The 15,697-nt window shown below is 44.8% G+C and overlaps 1 protein-coding gene across 4 annotated transcripts in view; it reads right to left on the bottom strand.

Annotated features, from left to right (window-relative positions):
• Positions 1-418: 418 nt before the first annotated feature.
• Positions 419-15,697, bottom strand: part of DAB1 (DAB adaptor protein 1) — a gene marked incomplete at both ends in the record, with an annotated part of 238,912 nt that continues 223,633 nt past the window's right edge. For all 4 annotated transcript variants that reach the window (XM_080921819.1, XM_080921821.1, XM_080921820.1 and 1 more), the window contains 5 exons: positions 419-514; positions 832-959; positions 4,609-5,157; positions 11,775-11,883; positions 14,151-14,213. In XM_080921819.1, coding sequence (XP_080777945.1) covers positions 419-514; positions 832-959; positions 4,609-5,157; positions 11,775-11,883; positions 14,151-14,213 — 945 coding nt within the window. The remainder of the gene's footprint in view (positions 515-831; positions 960-4,608; positions 5,158-11,774; positions 11,884-14,150; positions 14,214-15,697) is intronic.

Here is a 15,697-nt window from a genome sequence, read left to right as displayed (position 1 = left end):
TCTTATCATTATCACCAGCCACCAACTCAGAATGTATCATCGATTAAGTAATAGAACTGTTCGCCATGTTCCGTCCAAACCTACATTTTGGTGTATGTCAAAGGTCATTCATCCATGAGCAAAAGAAAGGATTCAGGAGGCAAAGAGGGATGGTGCAAGCACTGGTAACTGGTGAGGTGGCTCAGGCAAGGAGAGGGGGTATGGATATTGGCAACATAGAAACAGGCATGAAAACAACCAAATTGGAGCAAGCATCAGGAGCAATCACAGACATGGGGAGATGATGTGGATACTGTAACACAGCACAGGCAAGGACAAAGCATAGACTCCGGTACACAGCAGTAAGGAGCAAGCAAGAGGGAAAACCTTGCAGGTGAAGGAGATAAAAAGGCCGGATACCTACCCAGACCTGCGCTATCTAGCTACCGTCTTGTGGACTTAAATTATCACCACTGGGCTCAGCACTGGGCTCCCCAAATGGATCACTGGTGGAGGAGGCCTGTGATCCATCAGGCTAGAACACAAGAAGATAACACTTTTTTTTTCTCTCTCTTCAACAACTGAAAATATAAGCCAACTACGATTATATTCATGCGGCATATGCAACCAATTATTTTACAGGAGGCTCAGACTTTTGCCAGAGGATGCCACCTCCCAGATGTGAGAGCTCCTAACAACTTAAGAAAAGGTCAGTGTTTCCGGTGGATACACCCTTTAGTGGCTCTTCAAATCTCAGCTCAGAGCTGGCATTCTCTTTTATGTTGGTGTTCTTATTGTCTACGGGCAAATTTTAATGTTAAGGAAAGGTAGAGCTGTCTTCAGGTTACTTACAGCTTCTTGTTCTTCACTCTTGCTGGGACTTTCAAAGCCTTCCTCAAAGATGTCATCTGCAGTCGGATCACTGGCGTGGGATGCTGATGATTTGGATGGAGAGCTCTGCCTAGGGGCTGGGGTTGGAGCTACAGAGATCAAACCAAGAGAGGAAATGAGGTAGATGTACGTAATAAGCTACAACCATTTATATCCCATAGAGATACCCGAGGTCTCCTATTCTTGAGTCAAGTCTTCCCACTTCCCATCTCAATTCAAATCTGAGCATCTAAATTCCTCCCCTGATTCAGGAATGCCAGTCCTTTGACCCTACTGCAGAACCACTGAGTCAGGAGCTCCAAACAACGCCTACAGTGCTTCTGACAGACAAGCAAGCTGCAAACTGCTGGGCATGGCCTCTCCTCTCCTCTCCTCTCCTCTCCTCTCCTCTCCTCTCCTCTCCTCTCCTCTCCTCTCCTCTCCTCTCTTTCTCCTCTCCTCTCCTCTCCTCTCCTCTCCTCTCATATCAGAAGGCATATTTTTGAATGACGTTTTGTGAACCAGACACTGTTAAGAAATTTAAGGACACTATCCCTCAAGCTTCTAGATAGAGATAGAGGTTACCTAAGTTTTACAGAAGAGTGGAGATTACTAAAACTTCACAGCAACTGCTAAAGCAGGTTTCACATTCTTACAAACACCCAGTGTTTAATGAGCACGGGCTGAGTTGGAAGAGACTCAGCCTTTAGCAGATAAGCTTGTTGTAAAAAATGTGCATCTGTTGCCATGACCCTCCGCTGTCTTCCTCTTCTTATTTGTTCCTGAGGTTCCTGACACATGTGACACTGGAAGCTCTTCTTTTCCTAATGATTAACTTAGCATAGGACATTCTTGTCACTGGCTTAGTCCAAAGGCATGGATTGATTGCGTAGGTGAGAAACATTGCCAATGGTAATGCTTCCCCATTATACGTAGCAAAACCCAGGTATTTTGTCAGACAGTGAGATTGCGAAAGTTTGTGCTGATCTTTAACCCCGTGAACCCTATTTCAAATGGCTCCTTTGCCATTTACAATAAGGAATGAGGCTAACCCTGACTACACTCTTTCCCTTCATTATTTATTCCTGATACAAATAACTAGATGCAGTAGTACACTTCCTTCAGATATTAGGAGTCAGAGCCCAGAGGGACATTGGGGATCATTCACCTCAACACAGGCATGGGTATGAGCTATGGGATGTGGCACAGATGTGTCTAACACTGAGGTGTTTTGCTTTTATGTTTTCCTTTTTTTTTTTTTTTTTTGTATGACTCATCTCTCAGTCCTATTTTGAAGGAACACTGTCAGGTAAGGGTATGAGAAAACTGACTCTACTCATTTTATTTAAAATGAAAGACTGTGTATTTCTGGTTGCTTTGTGAATTGGTTTCAGAGCAAACTGGCTACACTGGGTTTAATGCTATGTAAAGATTCATCACTCGGTGGGTGATATTAGCGTCATTGGATTCTGAATTGTGTTTGAAGTGGCCTATTGCCTACAAAATGCTGAGAGCCCTTGACTCTCCTAACAGTAAACTGCTCACCGATCCCCGGTGGAACCAACAGGAGCACAGCTAGAGGTTATTTATGCCAGCGTCTTAGCTGATCAAGGCTTTACAGGCAGGGCACTTCAGTATTCCGAGCCTGTGTTCTCTCAAGGTGGGTGGGTGGGGTCATTTCACCCACAGGGAACATGTGGCAATGGCTGGAGTTATTATTAGCTGTCATTGACTAGAAGAAAAGAATGAGGATGTGTTTGCATTGGTGGGTAGATGGTAGAATGCTGCTACATAAGAATCGTTTGTCCTCAAATGTCAACCGGGACACACGGGCTAACCTTGTTCTCAAACACAGTTTCGGAGACAAGGCCTCTGGTCAGCTGGCTTCATTGTCTTTAACCTTCCTAATATCTGTATGTGCCCGGGGTCCACTGCTCGAATTCTGAGAAGTGTTCGGAGAGTGACTAGACAGTCCCGGTTCTGGAAGAGCTTCCTTGTGTGTAGGCAGCCCATGGTTCATTGAAAACGAGACATATGTTTCTAAAAGACTCTTGCTCATTTATGCATGACTGTCATTCTCCAGTATTTCATTTTTTATTCATTATTCGTCATTGAAACCCCATGGTTAGAATTAATAGAAATGCCTTGTCTATACAGCACCCATGGCCTGAGCGCGAGGCCTTCATTTTCAGAAGAGCATTCTGAGCCTGGCTGAATGACACAATCTAATTGTATTCACATTAAATTTTTTTTTTTTGACAATTCATGGTATTGGCCATCCAGTGATCCATGTCACCAGTGACAGTAATGAAAACGCCAAAGTCATTGTACCACGAGCCTTTTCTTTCCCCTTATCAATTGTCAAAGCACAGGCTGAGTCACTGGAACACTTTTTCTGATTGTGTCTGACAAGCATATGCGTGCTCAAGTGTGTCTGGCTTCTGACTGGGCAGCAGGCTTTCTATTTTTGGTGTCTGCAATAGGAAAGTACGGTGGAAGCAGAGTCTCCCAGGGCTAAGGTGAGAAGGAAGCTGATGCTCCTACAAGGAGTCCAGGGACTCAGGGCAGTGACTTGCTTTGTCTTAAGACACAGCTCATCATGATGAATCGAGCACTAGAAAGCTGGCCCAGAGACCTGCAAACACAAACAACCCTCCCCCTCAAAAACAACAGAAAAATCCCATTGACAAAAAACACAAACAACCCCCCCCTCAAAAACAACAAAAAAATCCCATTGACAAAGAACACAAAAGATCTTCTATGTTGTAAAGTCTTTAAATAATTGGGCTTTAGAGCTAAGTACCACAAAGGCCATGGAGGCAAGACTGTTGCTTCAAAGTACACAGTCAGTAGGATTGACCAGCCATGTTTCTAGCCAGGGCTCATTGTCTACTCAGTGTCTGTTGGGACCTCATAGCTGTAAACTCTGCCTTGCATTTTCTTCTGATCTTAACTTCTAATTTTAAGCCTTGTTTCTAAATTTGTGTGTGTGTGTGTGTGTGTGTGTGTGTGTGTGTGTGCGTCTGTGTGTGTGTGTGTGTAAGTATGTAAAGTCAGAAACAAAACTTTTGGAAGTCAGTTTTCTCCTTCACACAAATCTAGATGGTAGATATCAATTTTATATAAAGAGATCTGTGGGTAAGAGGCTCACGTATGTGCTATCACTGGTATCTGAGTTGGTTGCTATGGGGATGGTTATCAGTGAAGCTTAAGATGCCAGTGAGACAGATTCTGACCCCAGGGCTCTGGAGCCTGAACTCATGTCTTCAGGCTTACTGGCAAACACCCTTACCTTCTGAGCTCTTTCTGGCCCTTTGTTTCTCCTTAAAACACACACACACACACACACACACACACACACACACACACACACACACACTACATTTGTTTCCATTTTAATACTCCATGCTAGAACTTGTGTGCCATAAGCTAATGCGTTCAGAAACATGAATGATCATATCAGCAAAGTCCTAAGAAGCATGGTAACGTTGTGACGAATACCACTTTGTGTACTATGGTCGCTGAACCTTACCGCCATTATCTGTCACACAGATCTGGGTGCAACTTGGTATCAACGTAATATAAAAAGAGACCCAAGGAGTAAGGGTCTCCTGTATGTGCTATGACTGGTAGTGAGTTGGTTGCTATGGGAATGGTTGTCAGTGATACTTGCAAGCTTGAGATGCAAGTGAGATAGATTCTTCCCCCAGTAGCTTAAATTATAGGATAGGTTTTAGAACTCAGGGGAAGGACACTCACGTGAGTTGGTAGATGGTGTGGTCGAAGTCACAGGGGTCAAGTTCAATTGGGAGATGTCAAAGTCATCACAGTCGTCTGTATCCTGTGCCACCCCGACTTTGTTGAAGTAACTGGAGAAGGCCTCTGAGGTACAGGTCAGGGAGGGCTGGTCAGGCTTTCGGGAGGGTATGGGTGGAGGCTGGACCATCTGGAAATCCTTAAACATTTCCTTCCCCATTTTCTGCCGAGGCTTGTCACTCTGTGGACTTGACCTGGCAGAGTCATTCGTGCCTGGGATGGTAGCAAGGGGGGTGAGGGGACCTTGGAACATGGCAGCTGGTAAAGGCATAACAGTTTGTGTGGGCATGAAGGCGGCTGGCGGGAACTGCCCGGCCACAGTTGGCCAGGGTTGCTGGGTTGCAGGAAAGAGACCTGGCTGGCCCCATGCGATGGGCTGAGCTCCTGGTATCACCTGAGCGACGGGTGGCTGAGTACCCATGGCGATCTGCTGTTGAACAAGGGGCTGCTGGCCCCAGAAGGATGGGAGGACGGCGCCCATAGCAACATAACCTGGGACGAGAGAAAGGAGGGTCAGACATCCTGGAGAAGGAACATCTATGGGTTTGAGTGATTGCCAGAAATTCACTGTCCATGTACAGAGTCCTAGGCTGTACTAGGACTTCTTGGGTCTTGACTTCTGAATACTGACCTACTGGTGGAGGGGCCAGGCTGACCTGTCATGGGAGAGGTCATAAGTAGGAAATGAAACACAGCTTGAATCCGAGAACATTTCCCCATTGCTCCACTTTCCTGAGTCTCACAGTTCAGGAGACAGGGTGTCTCAGTGAAAGGGGCAGGAGACTGAAAGGTAGCCTAGTCTACGTGCCTCTAGTTGGTGAGCTGAGAATAGTCTCAATGACTGAGGCCATCTGGGAGCCAGTCTCTGCTATGCAGTCAGGCACTGAGACCTAACTTTCATTACGTTTCTCTTCAGGCAGGCAGTGTATGAAGGGAAACTCAGAGGCACAGATGAAAAGCCAGACCTCTGCTTCCTCAGTGTGTCATCTGGAAGCACCCTTTACGATCTGCAAGGATTCAGACTCTTATCTATAAAATGGGCATACGTTATCTCCTATTTCCGTATTATATATTATATATTCTTTTTCAGTATTCAAGAAAGGGACTATTGCAGCTGACACAGTAGACACCCAGCAAATGTTGGCCTAGACAAACGCTGGAAAGTACTTGATATGACCTGCTCGTTATGTAACAGACAACACCTCACTTTGAAGGTAGGAATTATGATACATTACTTGTGCATTATTACCTTTTAAGTTTACAAACCAGACATCGGAAGTTACTAATACAATGAGGATACTTCTTGCTGTAGTAGTTTGGTATTACAAAAACACTAAGGCAGGTTCTCCCATTTATCACCATGGTGACTATTTGCCCAATTATTCTTTTTGGGTGAGATAGTGATATTGTGATAGGAATGTAAATGCTATTTATTAAAACAGTCCTATAGAAAGTAATGATTTCCATTCATTAAACTCATACAGTATGCATGGTCCACTATTCTGCATCTTTACAGAATCCTTGAATGTTAGTTGCCATTATGCCCATTGAAGAAAAATGGTGGTCAGAGAGAAGTAATTTGCTTAGGGCTACACAGCTTGCATAAGGTAGAATCAGGGTCGAAACTGAGGTGAATTCATCTCTACTCAGAATTATCTTCCTCGTGTTAAGTGGTCATCCAGATGGCCAACACCTATTTCGGGTCTTTCACGGTCAATGGGTCTGGGCTACTGTGGAATATGTCAGTGTACTGTGGGTCCACTGGAAATTCTTACATGCGTTCTGTGGTCCTCATGCTTCTCAGGGGGCATAATGGTCACTCACATGGACACCTAAGCCTAAGAGACATGTGGCAGTTCAGTGATGGCAGAGGGAAGAGAAGCTAGCTTTGCCCAAAGAAACACTTCAAAGTCGGCCAGAATAAATCTGTAGGTGCAAAACAATGAGATCAGGACAAACTGGGAGAGGATTCAGGGTATCCTAGCAACACCCAAAAGGATGATTGACAGGCGCCTTGGCAAAGATAACATCATGATTCATGTCAGTGACTCTTTGGAGCCCACAGTGATTATATACAAAAGCACCTGGTTCTAGCCTCAGTTCAACTGCCCCTCAACAGACTGAAGCTGGTCAAGTCAACATTCAAAGTCTGGTCATTTCTCCATCCCCTAGCCAAGATGCCCCAGGAGGAAGCTTTAGACAGGGCACAAGGATATCTTACTGGTGAATCCAGCCAGTGTTAAAGGCTTTGAAACAATGAAGCAGACAACATCTTTGTAGAACTCTAAATCCAGTTGTACTGGGAGGGGGGGACACTGTTCAAACTTTTGATTTATTCACACTGTTTGATAGTTCACCTATTAATGCAGTTTCTTGACCTCTGATTGCTAAGTGACAACCAGGCCATTTGTTTCTCTGGTTCTCTGAGTTGCTTTGACATAACTAAATTATTCTCAGAGGGAATGCTATCACCCCCTCTAGAGATGTTTTAGTGGTTATGGTAACTGCAGAAAAGTCTGGGCTCTCATGGTATTTAAGGGGCCACCATCATTGACAGCAGATATCCATCATTTGTGAGACCATTGCACAGAACAACAACTGATCCTGCCTCCTGATACAAGCCTATACACACCAAATGGCTCAGACATTTAGTTTCTCTGCACACAGAGTTAATAGCTGTGGTTTCCCACGAATGTGACAAGCCTGTACACTCAAGAAAGGATGTATGTCATGTGATCTGGAACATGCAAGAAAATGGTGGTCCCTGGCAGAACCCCTCGTCGCTGTGGCTTGTCTCAGCCTGTATTTTAGCTGCAGTTTTCACTGGTGACTCTGCTATCAGGTACAATCATCTCATTGCTCATTATGTGCTGCACTATGGTCATGCCCAAGTATTTCTTTATTGAAATACATGCTTTTATTATAAATCACTTCTCATTTCAATTCCATACTATCAGTGTGACATTATACTGATTAAAACTGGGTACAGGAAAATAATGAGTTCCTACAACACTGCAGATATTTGTTATATTAAAAAGAAAAAGGATCTAGGCTTCAACCGTAGCTCTTTCTATGTCCCCAGAGACTCTAATGCCCATATTAATGAGTGAGCAGAAACCTTCAGTTTTGACCCAGTCATGCCCCACCCTCCTTCCCACCATTCCTCTAAAGCACAAATAGATGCACTCTTCAATGATGGGGTTATAACCTATAGCAGAGATACCGCAGGCACTAACCTACTGAACAGCCTAGCTTAGCAGCCCAGTAGACTATGGAGTGACCTTTCTATCTGACTGCATGGCTGACTGGCAGTTCCCGGTGGCTGTCCAGCCCCTAGTGAGAGAGCATTGTACCGCATATTGTTACCCTGGTGAAAGATCAACATTCACAGTGTGGTTTCTACAGAGTGCATATTGTCACCACATAATCCCCAAGAAAGATAATTTTAAGGAGAAGCATCCTGAGCCATGAGTGAGGAGTCCATGCGGCACTTCTAACTCTTGAGTATAAGGCTCAGATACATGGCTTTGGTTCTCGAGTGCTGCCTCAACAGATCCAGAAGATGGGCATCTTCATGTTTTTCCAAGAGTGCAATGGAACCTAAGAGCCACAGGTAGATTCATTTCTGATAATTGTACTGCTGGTTGCAGCACCCCCCTCATATTTTCTTCTTTCCCCCCACAGGGAGCTAACAGATGGGTTTTGCACAATTTTTGGGAAAGAGCTATTAGCATGTCTCTCTGGCTTTACGCCATCTGCTCCAGACCGAAGTATAATGTTCAGAAGAGAAAAAGGCAACACTGGTAATTGGTACCATGTTGCGGAGTTTACAGATCTCATTCAATTTTCCTGGTTGAGGGAGGAGGGGTTGTTAAGCCTGAGCTCTCCCCAAGTCTGGGAGCTACTGCTTTCTAGCCACAGGCCATAGGCATCACTGAAGGGACACTTCAGCCACAGGACTAAAGCAGCATTGATTCCAGGGGGCAGTTCCACGGCAGCCAAGGCAGCTACCAAGCAATTTGTTAGCTGGAGACTCGTGAGCAGCAGTGGAGGGATGAGGTGCCAAGAAACATCTGTTTGTGTCACTAAAGTTCAGGCATTACAAACCTCTTTGCTGCTTGCAAAAAGGGAATACCCACTTTCCCACCTTGCAGTTAAAGGGTGTGTGTGTTTGTGTGTGTGTGTGTGTGTGTGTGTGTGTGTGTGTGTGGTTAAATATGCAATCTATAACAAGATACCAGCTCTAGAGGCACCCATATTCATGACTGAGGAAAGAAAAACAAAATCAGACTAAGCTATAAGAAAAACATTAGAAACAAAGGCTCGCTGCATTTGTATAGGACATGTTTGGTTTCTCCTAGCTACACTGCCTCGTTTAACTCATTCATTCATCCAAAAATATCCACGCTGGATGCTTGGCTCTGATTCAGTCTCTAGAGATTCAGAAAAGAGTGAAAAGACACCGCCCCTCCCCATTTTTGGTGGGGGAGTAGATGCTTGCAGTAACCCTCTGGGGTAGCTATTACCACTCTCTGTTTATTCTTATGCATGCAATTCTGCTTCTGTGAGGGCATAGCTTACACCAGCTGAAAAGCAAAGATGTCTGCAGAGTTCTTCCTTAGATCACACTTCCAGGCAAAATCACAGAGGGTTCTGTAGCACACAAGGCATGGGGATGAGGCTCTCAGCAGAGCTCTGAGAGAGCCAATTGCCACCTCTCATTTTACAGGGTTAGGGTTTGAGCAACTAGGTTTCAGTGGAGAGGCAGCTGAGCTGTTTACAGCTAGTTAATAGCAGAGCTTGCTTCTCCAGACCATTCCAGCCATCTCTGCCAACTGGTAACCAAGACACCAAAGAGCTAAGCTTTACTACATGCATTTAAGAAAGTCCCAAGAAGGTGGGGGTTGGGGGAAAGGTAGGACAGGGCTCTGACTTTTATAACCAGAGCTATGATAATAAAGTAATAACAATCTTTTCCACATCGAGCATCTACAATGCACCAGCATTTTCAGAGGCCCTTAGTTATCTCCTTTAATTCTCAGGATATTGACAAGTTTTGTTTTTTCATTCCAGTTATGACGATGAAGTTTTGCTTCTGACAGATGATCAGCTCCAACATCTAACTAAAAAGTAAGCCAAACTGGGAGATTCAAAAGTCCTCCGCAGCTAGCTGTCCTTTATGTGACGTGGGTCACTCCCTGACCAGATTAATCTGGTGGCCAGATTATTGATGCAAGTGGATAGAAACAGAAGATCTAGTGACCTTTTAATACAAGGTGAAGATACACAGGCTCAGATTACCACGACCAAAGACTACTTGAAGCATAGCTTACATAAAGACAGAAAATAAAAATATGCCATTGCAAATTGATTTTAGACTTATGCTTTAAAAACTGATCAGATTTTTCGGTAACCCAAAGAGACAGCATTTCAAAGATCAGTAGCTTGACACAAAGCTGGCTAAGTAGTTAGAGACTACCTGTCCTCAGTCTAACCTGGGGAAAACTACAGTACTTTCTCTGTGTCTCGCAGTACTGAGTCTGACAAAGGTCTTCAGGACATTTGTAATCCACCTACAGGGTGAGACTCGAAACCACACCTCGTACCATCTTGCTGTTTACAGAGAAGAAGAGGAAAGTAGGGAGGCCAAACTTCTTCCTCCTGCCTAGAACACTCGTAACCAGGAAGTTGGTCTTATTCTTTGACCCTTCACCCTATTGATGATGTTGTACTCCAGAGATTCTCCTGACCACACTCTCCTCGGAGTCCTGTCTCTGCTCTGTGTACCACTTCATCCTTATTACTCTACTGCTCCAATGTACTGCCCACTCATGTAGGCTCTGGCTTCTGACCCCAGCTAAGTTCAGCGGTGTATCACAAGCACTTAGAACAGGTGCCTACAGTGGAACCCAGTGAATACTGTAGAGTGAGCATGTCTGAAGATTAGTAGCCATGAGGTTTATCATCGTTAGCATTAATCTTTATAGACAAAGCAATGGTGACAGTGTGTATGAAGTCAAGGCACCAGCTCAGGAGTGTTCCTAATAGAAATTTTTACTCATATTTTAAAGGACACATCCTGTTTTATTCTTTCCAAGATTTTAATGTCCATTTTACCCTCCGAAAACAACCCATCACCACTGTACCATTTCAGAGTCCACCAAAACAATTCATCAGGGGATCTTGGAAATGAATATATTTCTAGGATTCCTATAGATTCTAAGCTATGAGTCTATCAACTATGTTGCTTCTAAATGTTTGTAATGATCCCTAAACTCAGGAGGAGGAGCTGCATTCTAGAACAGGGTACGAATTTTTAATTTATATATAAGAAAAGCAAGGTTTATATTTAGTAGCAAGAACTCGTTCCTAACACCATATAATTAAAAGTAATTATTTACATAAAAAAGCTCAAGCAGATTTGTATTCTAAAATATTCAAGCTCTCATGTGCTGTTTAGAAGAATAAAGCCAGGAAAAATAGTGAGCATCAGACTCAGCGCTCAGGAGAACACAACACTGTTCCAACCTCAGCTATCGGAGGCCATTTCCAAGTGGAGTGACCTGGCGACATGGAGTGGCAGATATTGCAGAAACAAAGTATAAGCCCCGAGAGGCTAGCATTTCTGATTACCTGCTGAACTGTGATTATGGGTATTTTTCTATCCCCCTATAAATACAATCTATGCATTTTAAAGGACACTTGGAAAATAGACACTTTCTAAATCTCTAAATGCTACATTCTCTTCGAAATCAGCCATTAGCAGCTTACTTTTGTCCTACAGGGTTCCCCATGTGAGTGGGGGACCTCTCTTTCCTTGAACCCAGCAAGGTAGTCCCATCTACCCGTCAGGATTTAGGCGGCACATTTCCTCTTTCCCTTGCACCATCTTTTCTGCCTCTGGCTGAAGTGATTGGGAAACAATAGCACTGATTCCCATGCCTGTGTGCATGATGCCATGTTTCTCAAAAACCTTGAGTCTGGAATTTTCCAGGTGGAAGGAAGCCATCCCCAAATTCCTGATGTAGGCACCCACAGCTTTGTACTGGTACTGGTTCGATCAGTTGTCTGAGGTCTGAAGGAAGTAGAAAAAAGGAGGGTGGGCTTACCTGAGGGTACGGCAGCAGTGCCAAAAGACATAGAGCCAAATACATCTGCACTCCCCGGAAGCGTCTGGGATGATGACGGGAGGAAGGCATCACCTGGGGTTGCAGGAGTCTTTCAGACAGAGAGGGAAAGGGAACAGATGTGTGAGACCTGCTCAGAAATCCACATAGATAAGGGGAGTAAGGTAGGTGTCGCTAATATTAGAAACGGTTTAAGTCACTTATGTGCTCCACTGGCTGATGACAGAAACATTATCTTACTCCTCCTCTGGGGTGGGGAGGGGGATAAAGGAGCTGCTGTGAGGACTACATGAAACCATGCATCTAAACAATTTATTTACTCAGTTTTTCTTAAGCACCATGCCTGGGCATATAGTGGATGCTCAGCACGGTATGGGCAGGATTATTTATCTGAGCCCTTACTTCTGGGATTTTTTCAGGCTACCAACTTACTCTGTCATATATGACTTTCACCACTTGCAAGCGCCTGATTCAGTCTAAAGTATACCTGCCTGAACCCTATTGTATTCTCTGTTAGAGGGTGTCATTTCTTAGGTGGTCAGTAAATAGCTGGCTAAATAAACAAAAAATGCTTGAGGAGCGGATAGAGTGCAGGCCTATATGTCCTGGAACCTCACAGACTCTTGTTTGAACCCTCCCTTTGCAAGAGAGAAGGAGCTATTTTTAAGACGACAGCCAAACCGCAGCAGCATATCAGGAGACTTCTAGCCTCAACCTGACCTCAGCTGCAGCTCCAGAAAGGTCAGCCACATTAAGTGCTGGATAAAGGGAAGTTATCAAAATAAGGATGCCCACTCCTGCTCGCTGTAGGCTTTTGCCTACAGTGTAAGTCTGTGTGATGCCATAATATCCTTGCTGGTCCCCGCCTCCTCCGTTGGAAGAGACTGGGGCAAGCAATTAATTCTGAAACCATGGCAATTAGACAGGGCCATTTTTAGACCGTCAGCTTCCGGGACGAATGGCATTGTTCTGAGGATTACTAAATACTCATTTGGATTGCACTTGGGTTCAGGGCCAGAAACATAGCCCTGAGCTGCTGTGTTAAGCAGTTTTGCACATCAAGAACACCCCCACCCCCATACACATGGCCTTGAAGAAGTCACATGTCCTCCCTGGGTCTCAGTTTGCTCATCTGTACAATACAGGGGGTAAAGAAGAAAGCCTCGCAGGCCCACTCTTGCCTTTTCTCTACCCAGCTGTTATGCACTGAGGGTGTTGTAGGAGCAAAAGGCTCACGAGAGTGGGCTGGCTTCTCTGGGAACAAGACAAGGTTGCAAAAGACATCAGGGGTTGGGAGCAGGGCAGCTGTGCCTGGATTCCCCAGTGGCAGCTGTGGGCTGCAAGGTCTCAGGCCATCTGTCCCCCGTGGTGAGATCACAGCCCTTCCTCTGTGAGGTGCATCTCAGCAATGAATGGTAGCACTATGCCTCTGTTTGCACACTGTGTGGTGCTGGGAGGGGCAGTCCTTTCCCACCTGCTTCTGTAGTGCAGCCTGGATCTCTTCATGCCTCTGGGAAGCAGGAAGGGGAGGGGCTGAAGACTGCATGCATGCATCACAGTGGCTACTGCAGTGACTGCTCATCAAAGGGTCTAGTTTTTAGGTTCTATTTTGCTCTGTTTTTAATTCAATTTTCTTTCTTTTTCTTCTCTTTCTCTCTTTAAATAATTTGTACTTTCAAAGGAAGGCTCTGTACAATCTCAATCGTCCTGCTGGCTCTGTGCAATCTCAATGGTCCTGCAAACTGTGCCCTGGATGCCCCTACTGAGCTCTGGCTGTGAACCAGAGGCTCAGGGAAGCACAGGTCATGCTTACCAAGGCACAAAGGCAAGCCAGTTTGGTGGGGGGGGGTGAACATAGTAAAGTGAGAGGAAGAGAAAGGAAGTGGGAAGGGGAAGAGAAGGATGGGAAAGAAAGGGCTACCTTCCCTTAGCTGCCACTTGTACTGTGGAGGACCAGGCCTATGATGACACATGCCTGCTCATGCTTCCTGCCGTGTTGCATTTCGTGTCCATATTCTCAAGTCAGCTGTCCACCCTTGGAAGGCTCAAACTATATATCTTTCTGGTCTCCCTTCTTAGAACCTTAAGAGGAAGCCACAAGCAATGTCCTGTGGTTGTTCTAAGCATGGTGCCATTGGCTCCTCAAATGAGGGGCATTGATGCTATTTCCTTCTTCATAGTAGAGAAGCTCCATATTCAGGAGCATTAATTGAAATGCCCAAATAAACACAGTTTAGCTTGCAAGAGCGAGAGTTGAAATTTACTAGCCAGGCTCTCTGAGCAGAGCCCAGATTGCATGGTTGTGTGGGTAGAGAAAGAAGAGCCAGCAGTAGGGTTCAGAGGGTGGGGGATACTTACAGGGGGAGAGGTTATATCAGGAGGGGTGGACATGTCTCCAAAAAGTTCTAACTGGGTCACAGCCTGGAAAGACACAAAAGGAATCATGTAAGCATTAGAGTGACATCACTGGGCTTGCTTTAAGATGGTATACTGAGAATAACTACCCTCTTCTTCCTTACCACCATGGAAATGGTAAGGCTAGACATTCCCTATTACACTCCGTAGTTCCAAGTCCATAGACAGTAATGCAGCCCTACTGATTGTTTTTCTCAATAGTGGAACCACCCAGCCGAAAGCCACGCACCTGCAAGAACGGCAAGGAATGACTATGAGGTCCTCTCTCAGTTAATGCTCCCAACAGCACTAGCCCTGAGAGGTGACATCAAAGTCATCCAGGTCAGAATTTGTAATGTCTATAGAGAGAGCATACAGTCAAATATGTATCCTCCCCACCCCCGGAAGTCTGTCTTTAAGATTTAAAAAAATGTGGTTGGATGAAAAGAAAATATTTTATTTAATACCAGGAAAGGCATCAAAACCAGCCCAGTGTACATTAACAATCACTCCCAGGAACTCCATGCCTACAGACAGGGCTCCATCCATCTTCCCATCATAGGGGGTGTGAAAAAACCTGACCACAAGAGCAGAGGAACCATTTTAAGATACACTTAGAAATTAATCTGCATACACTTCTGCTTCAGAGGCCACAGGGAGTCTTTGGCCATGAACCAAATGTCCTGAGTTAATTATGCAAAGCGTATAATCACACACTTTGTGTGAAGCTGTCCACCGCACAAAACCTACTTCCCACGCATCTTCTCATCTTAAGTGAGGGCCCCCAGTGCAGGCAACAGCAAAAACCAGTCAACAGAAAACACAAGGAGAGGCTGGCTGCACTGCTACTCAGGTCCCCATGCAGACATCAGCTTCAAAACTTGGTCATAGCTGGATCTCTAGGATTCATACCAAAAAAGAAACGACTATTCCTTCTGAGGAGTGAGCAAGCTTTCAGTGTAGAAGGTCCCACTGTTGGGTATGTGTGTTGATTCACTTGCCAAGCTCGGCGATAGAGTTGATATGGTCAAGATTTATCATCCCTAGTCTGAAAGCTCTAAATCTCAAATACTCCAAATCTCAAGCATTCTGAGTACAGATACAATGCCACAAATGGAATATTTTATACCTGACCCTCAATAAGGATCATGGTAAAAAATGCTAGCACACTAAACACACACACACACACACACACACACACACACACAGAATGATGTTATGAGCAGAAGTATTTGTGACATAGAATTAGGTGTTCAGACTTTGGTTCCATCTCCACGGTATGTTATTCTGAATATGTCCCAACTTCAAAACCCAAACCACATTTGGTCCCAAGCATTTCTGACAATGGATGCTCTTAGGAGCAGAGCTTGTTTATTCTCATCCTAGGCTAAACTTGGCTGAATGGCACAGAAGATTTTCCTGGACAAGAAAGAGGCTCAGCGCTGTGCCCACCACTTCCAATCCTTCCCCTTGGGCTCTCAGACTGAACAACAGTATCTGGCACACACCAA

This window comes from Micromys minutus, assembly GCF_963924665.1.
Source record: "Micromys minutus genome assembly, chromosome: 9".
In the NCBI taxonomy this organism is placed as follows: domain Eukaryota; kingdom Metazoa; phylum Chordata; class Mammalia; order Rodentia; family Muridae; genus Micromys; species Micromys minutus.
Note: the sequence above shows the minus strand (reverse complement) of the source record. Positions and strands in the feature narration are given on the sequence as shown.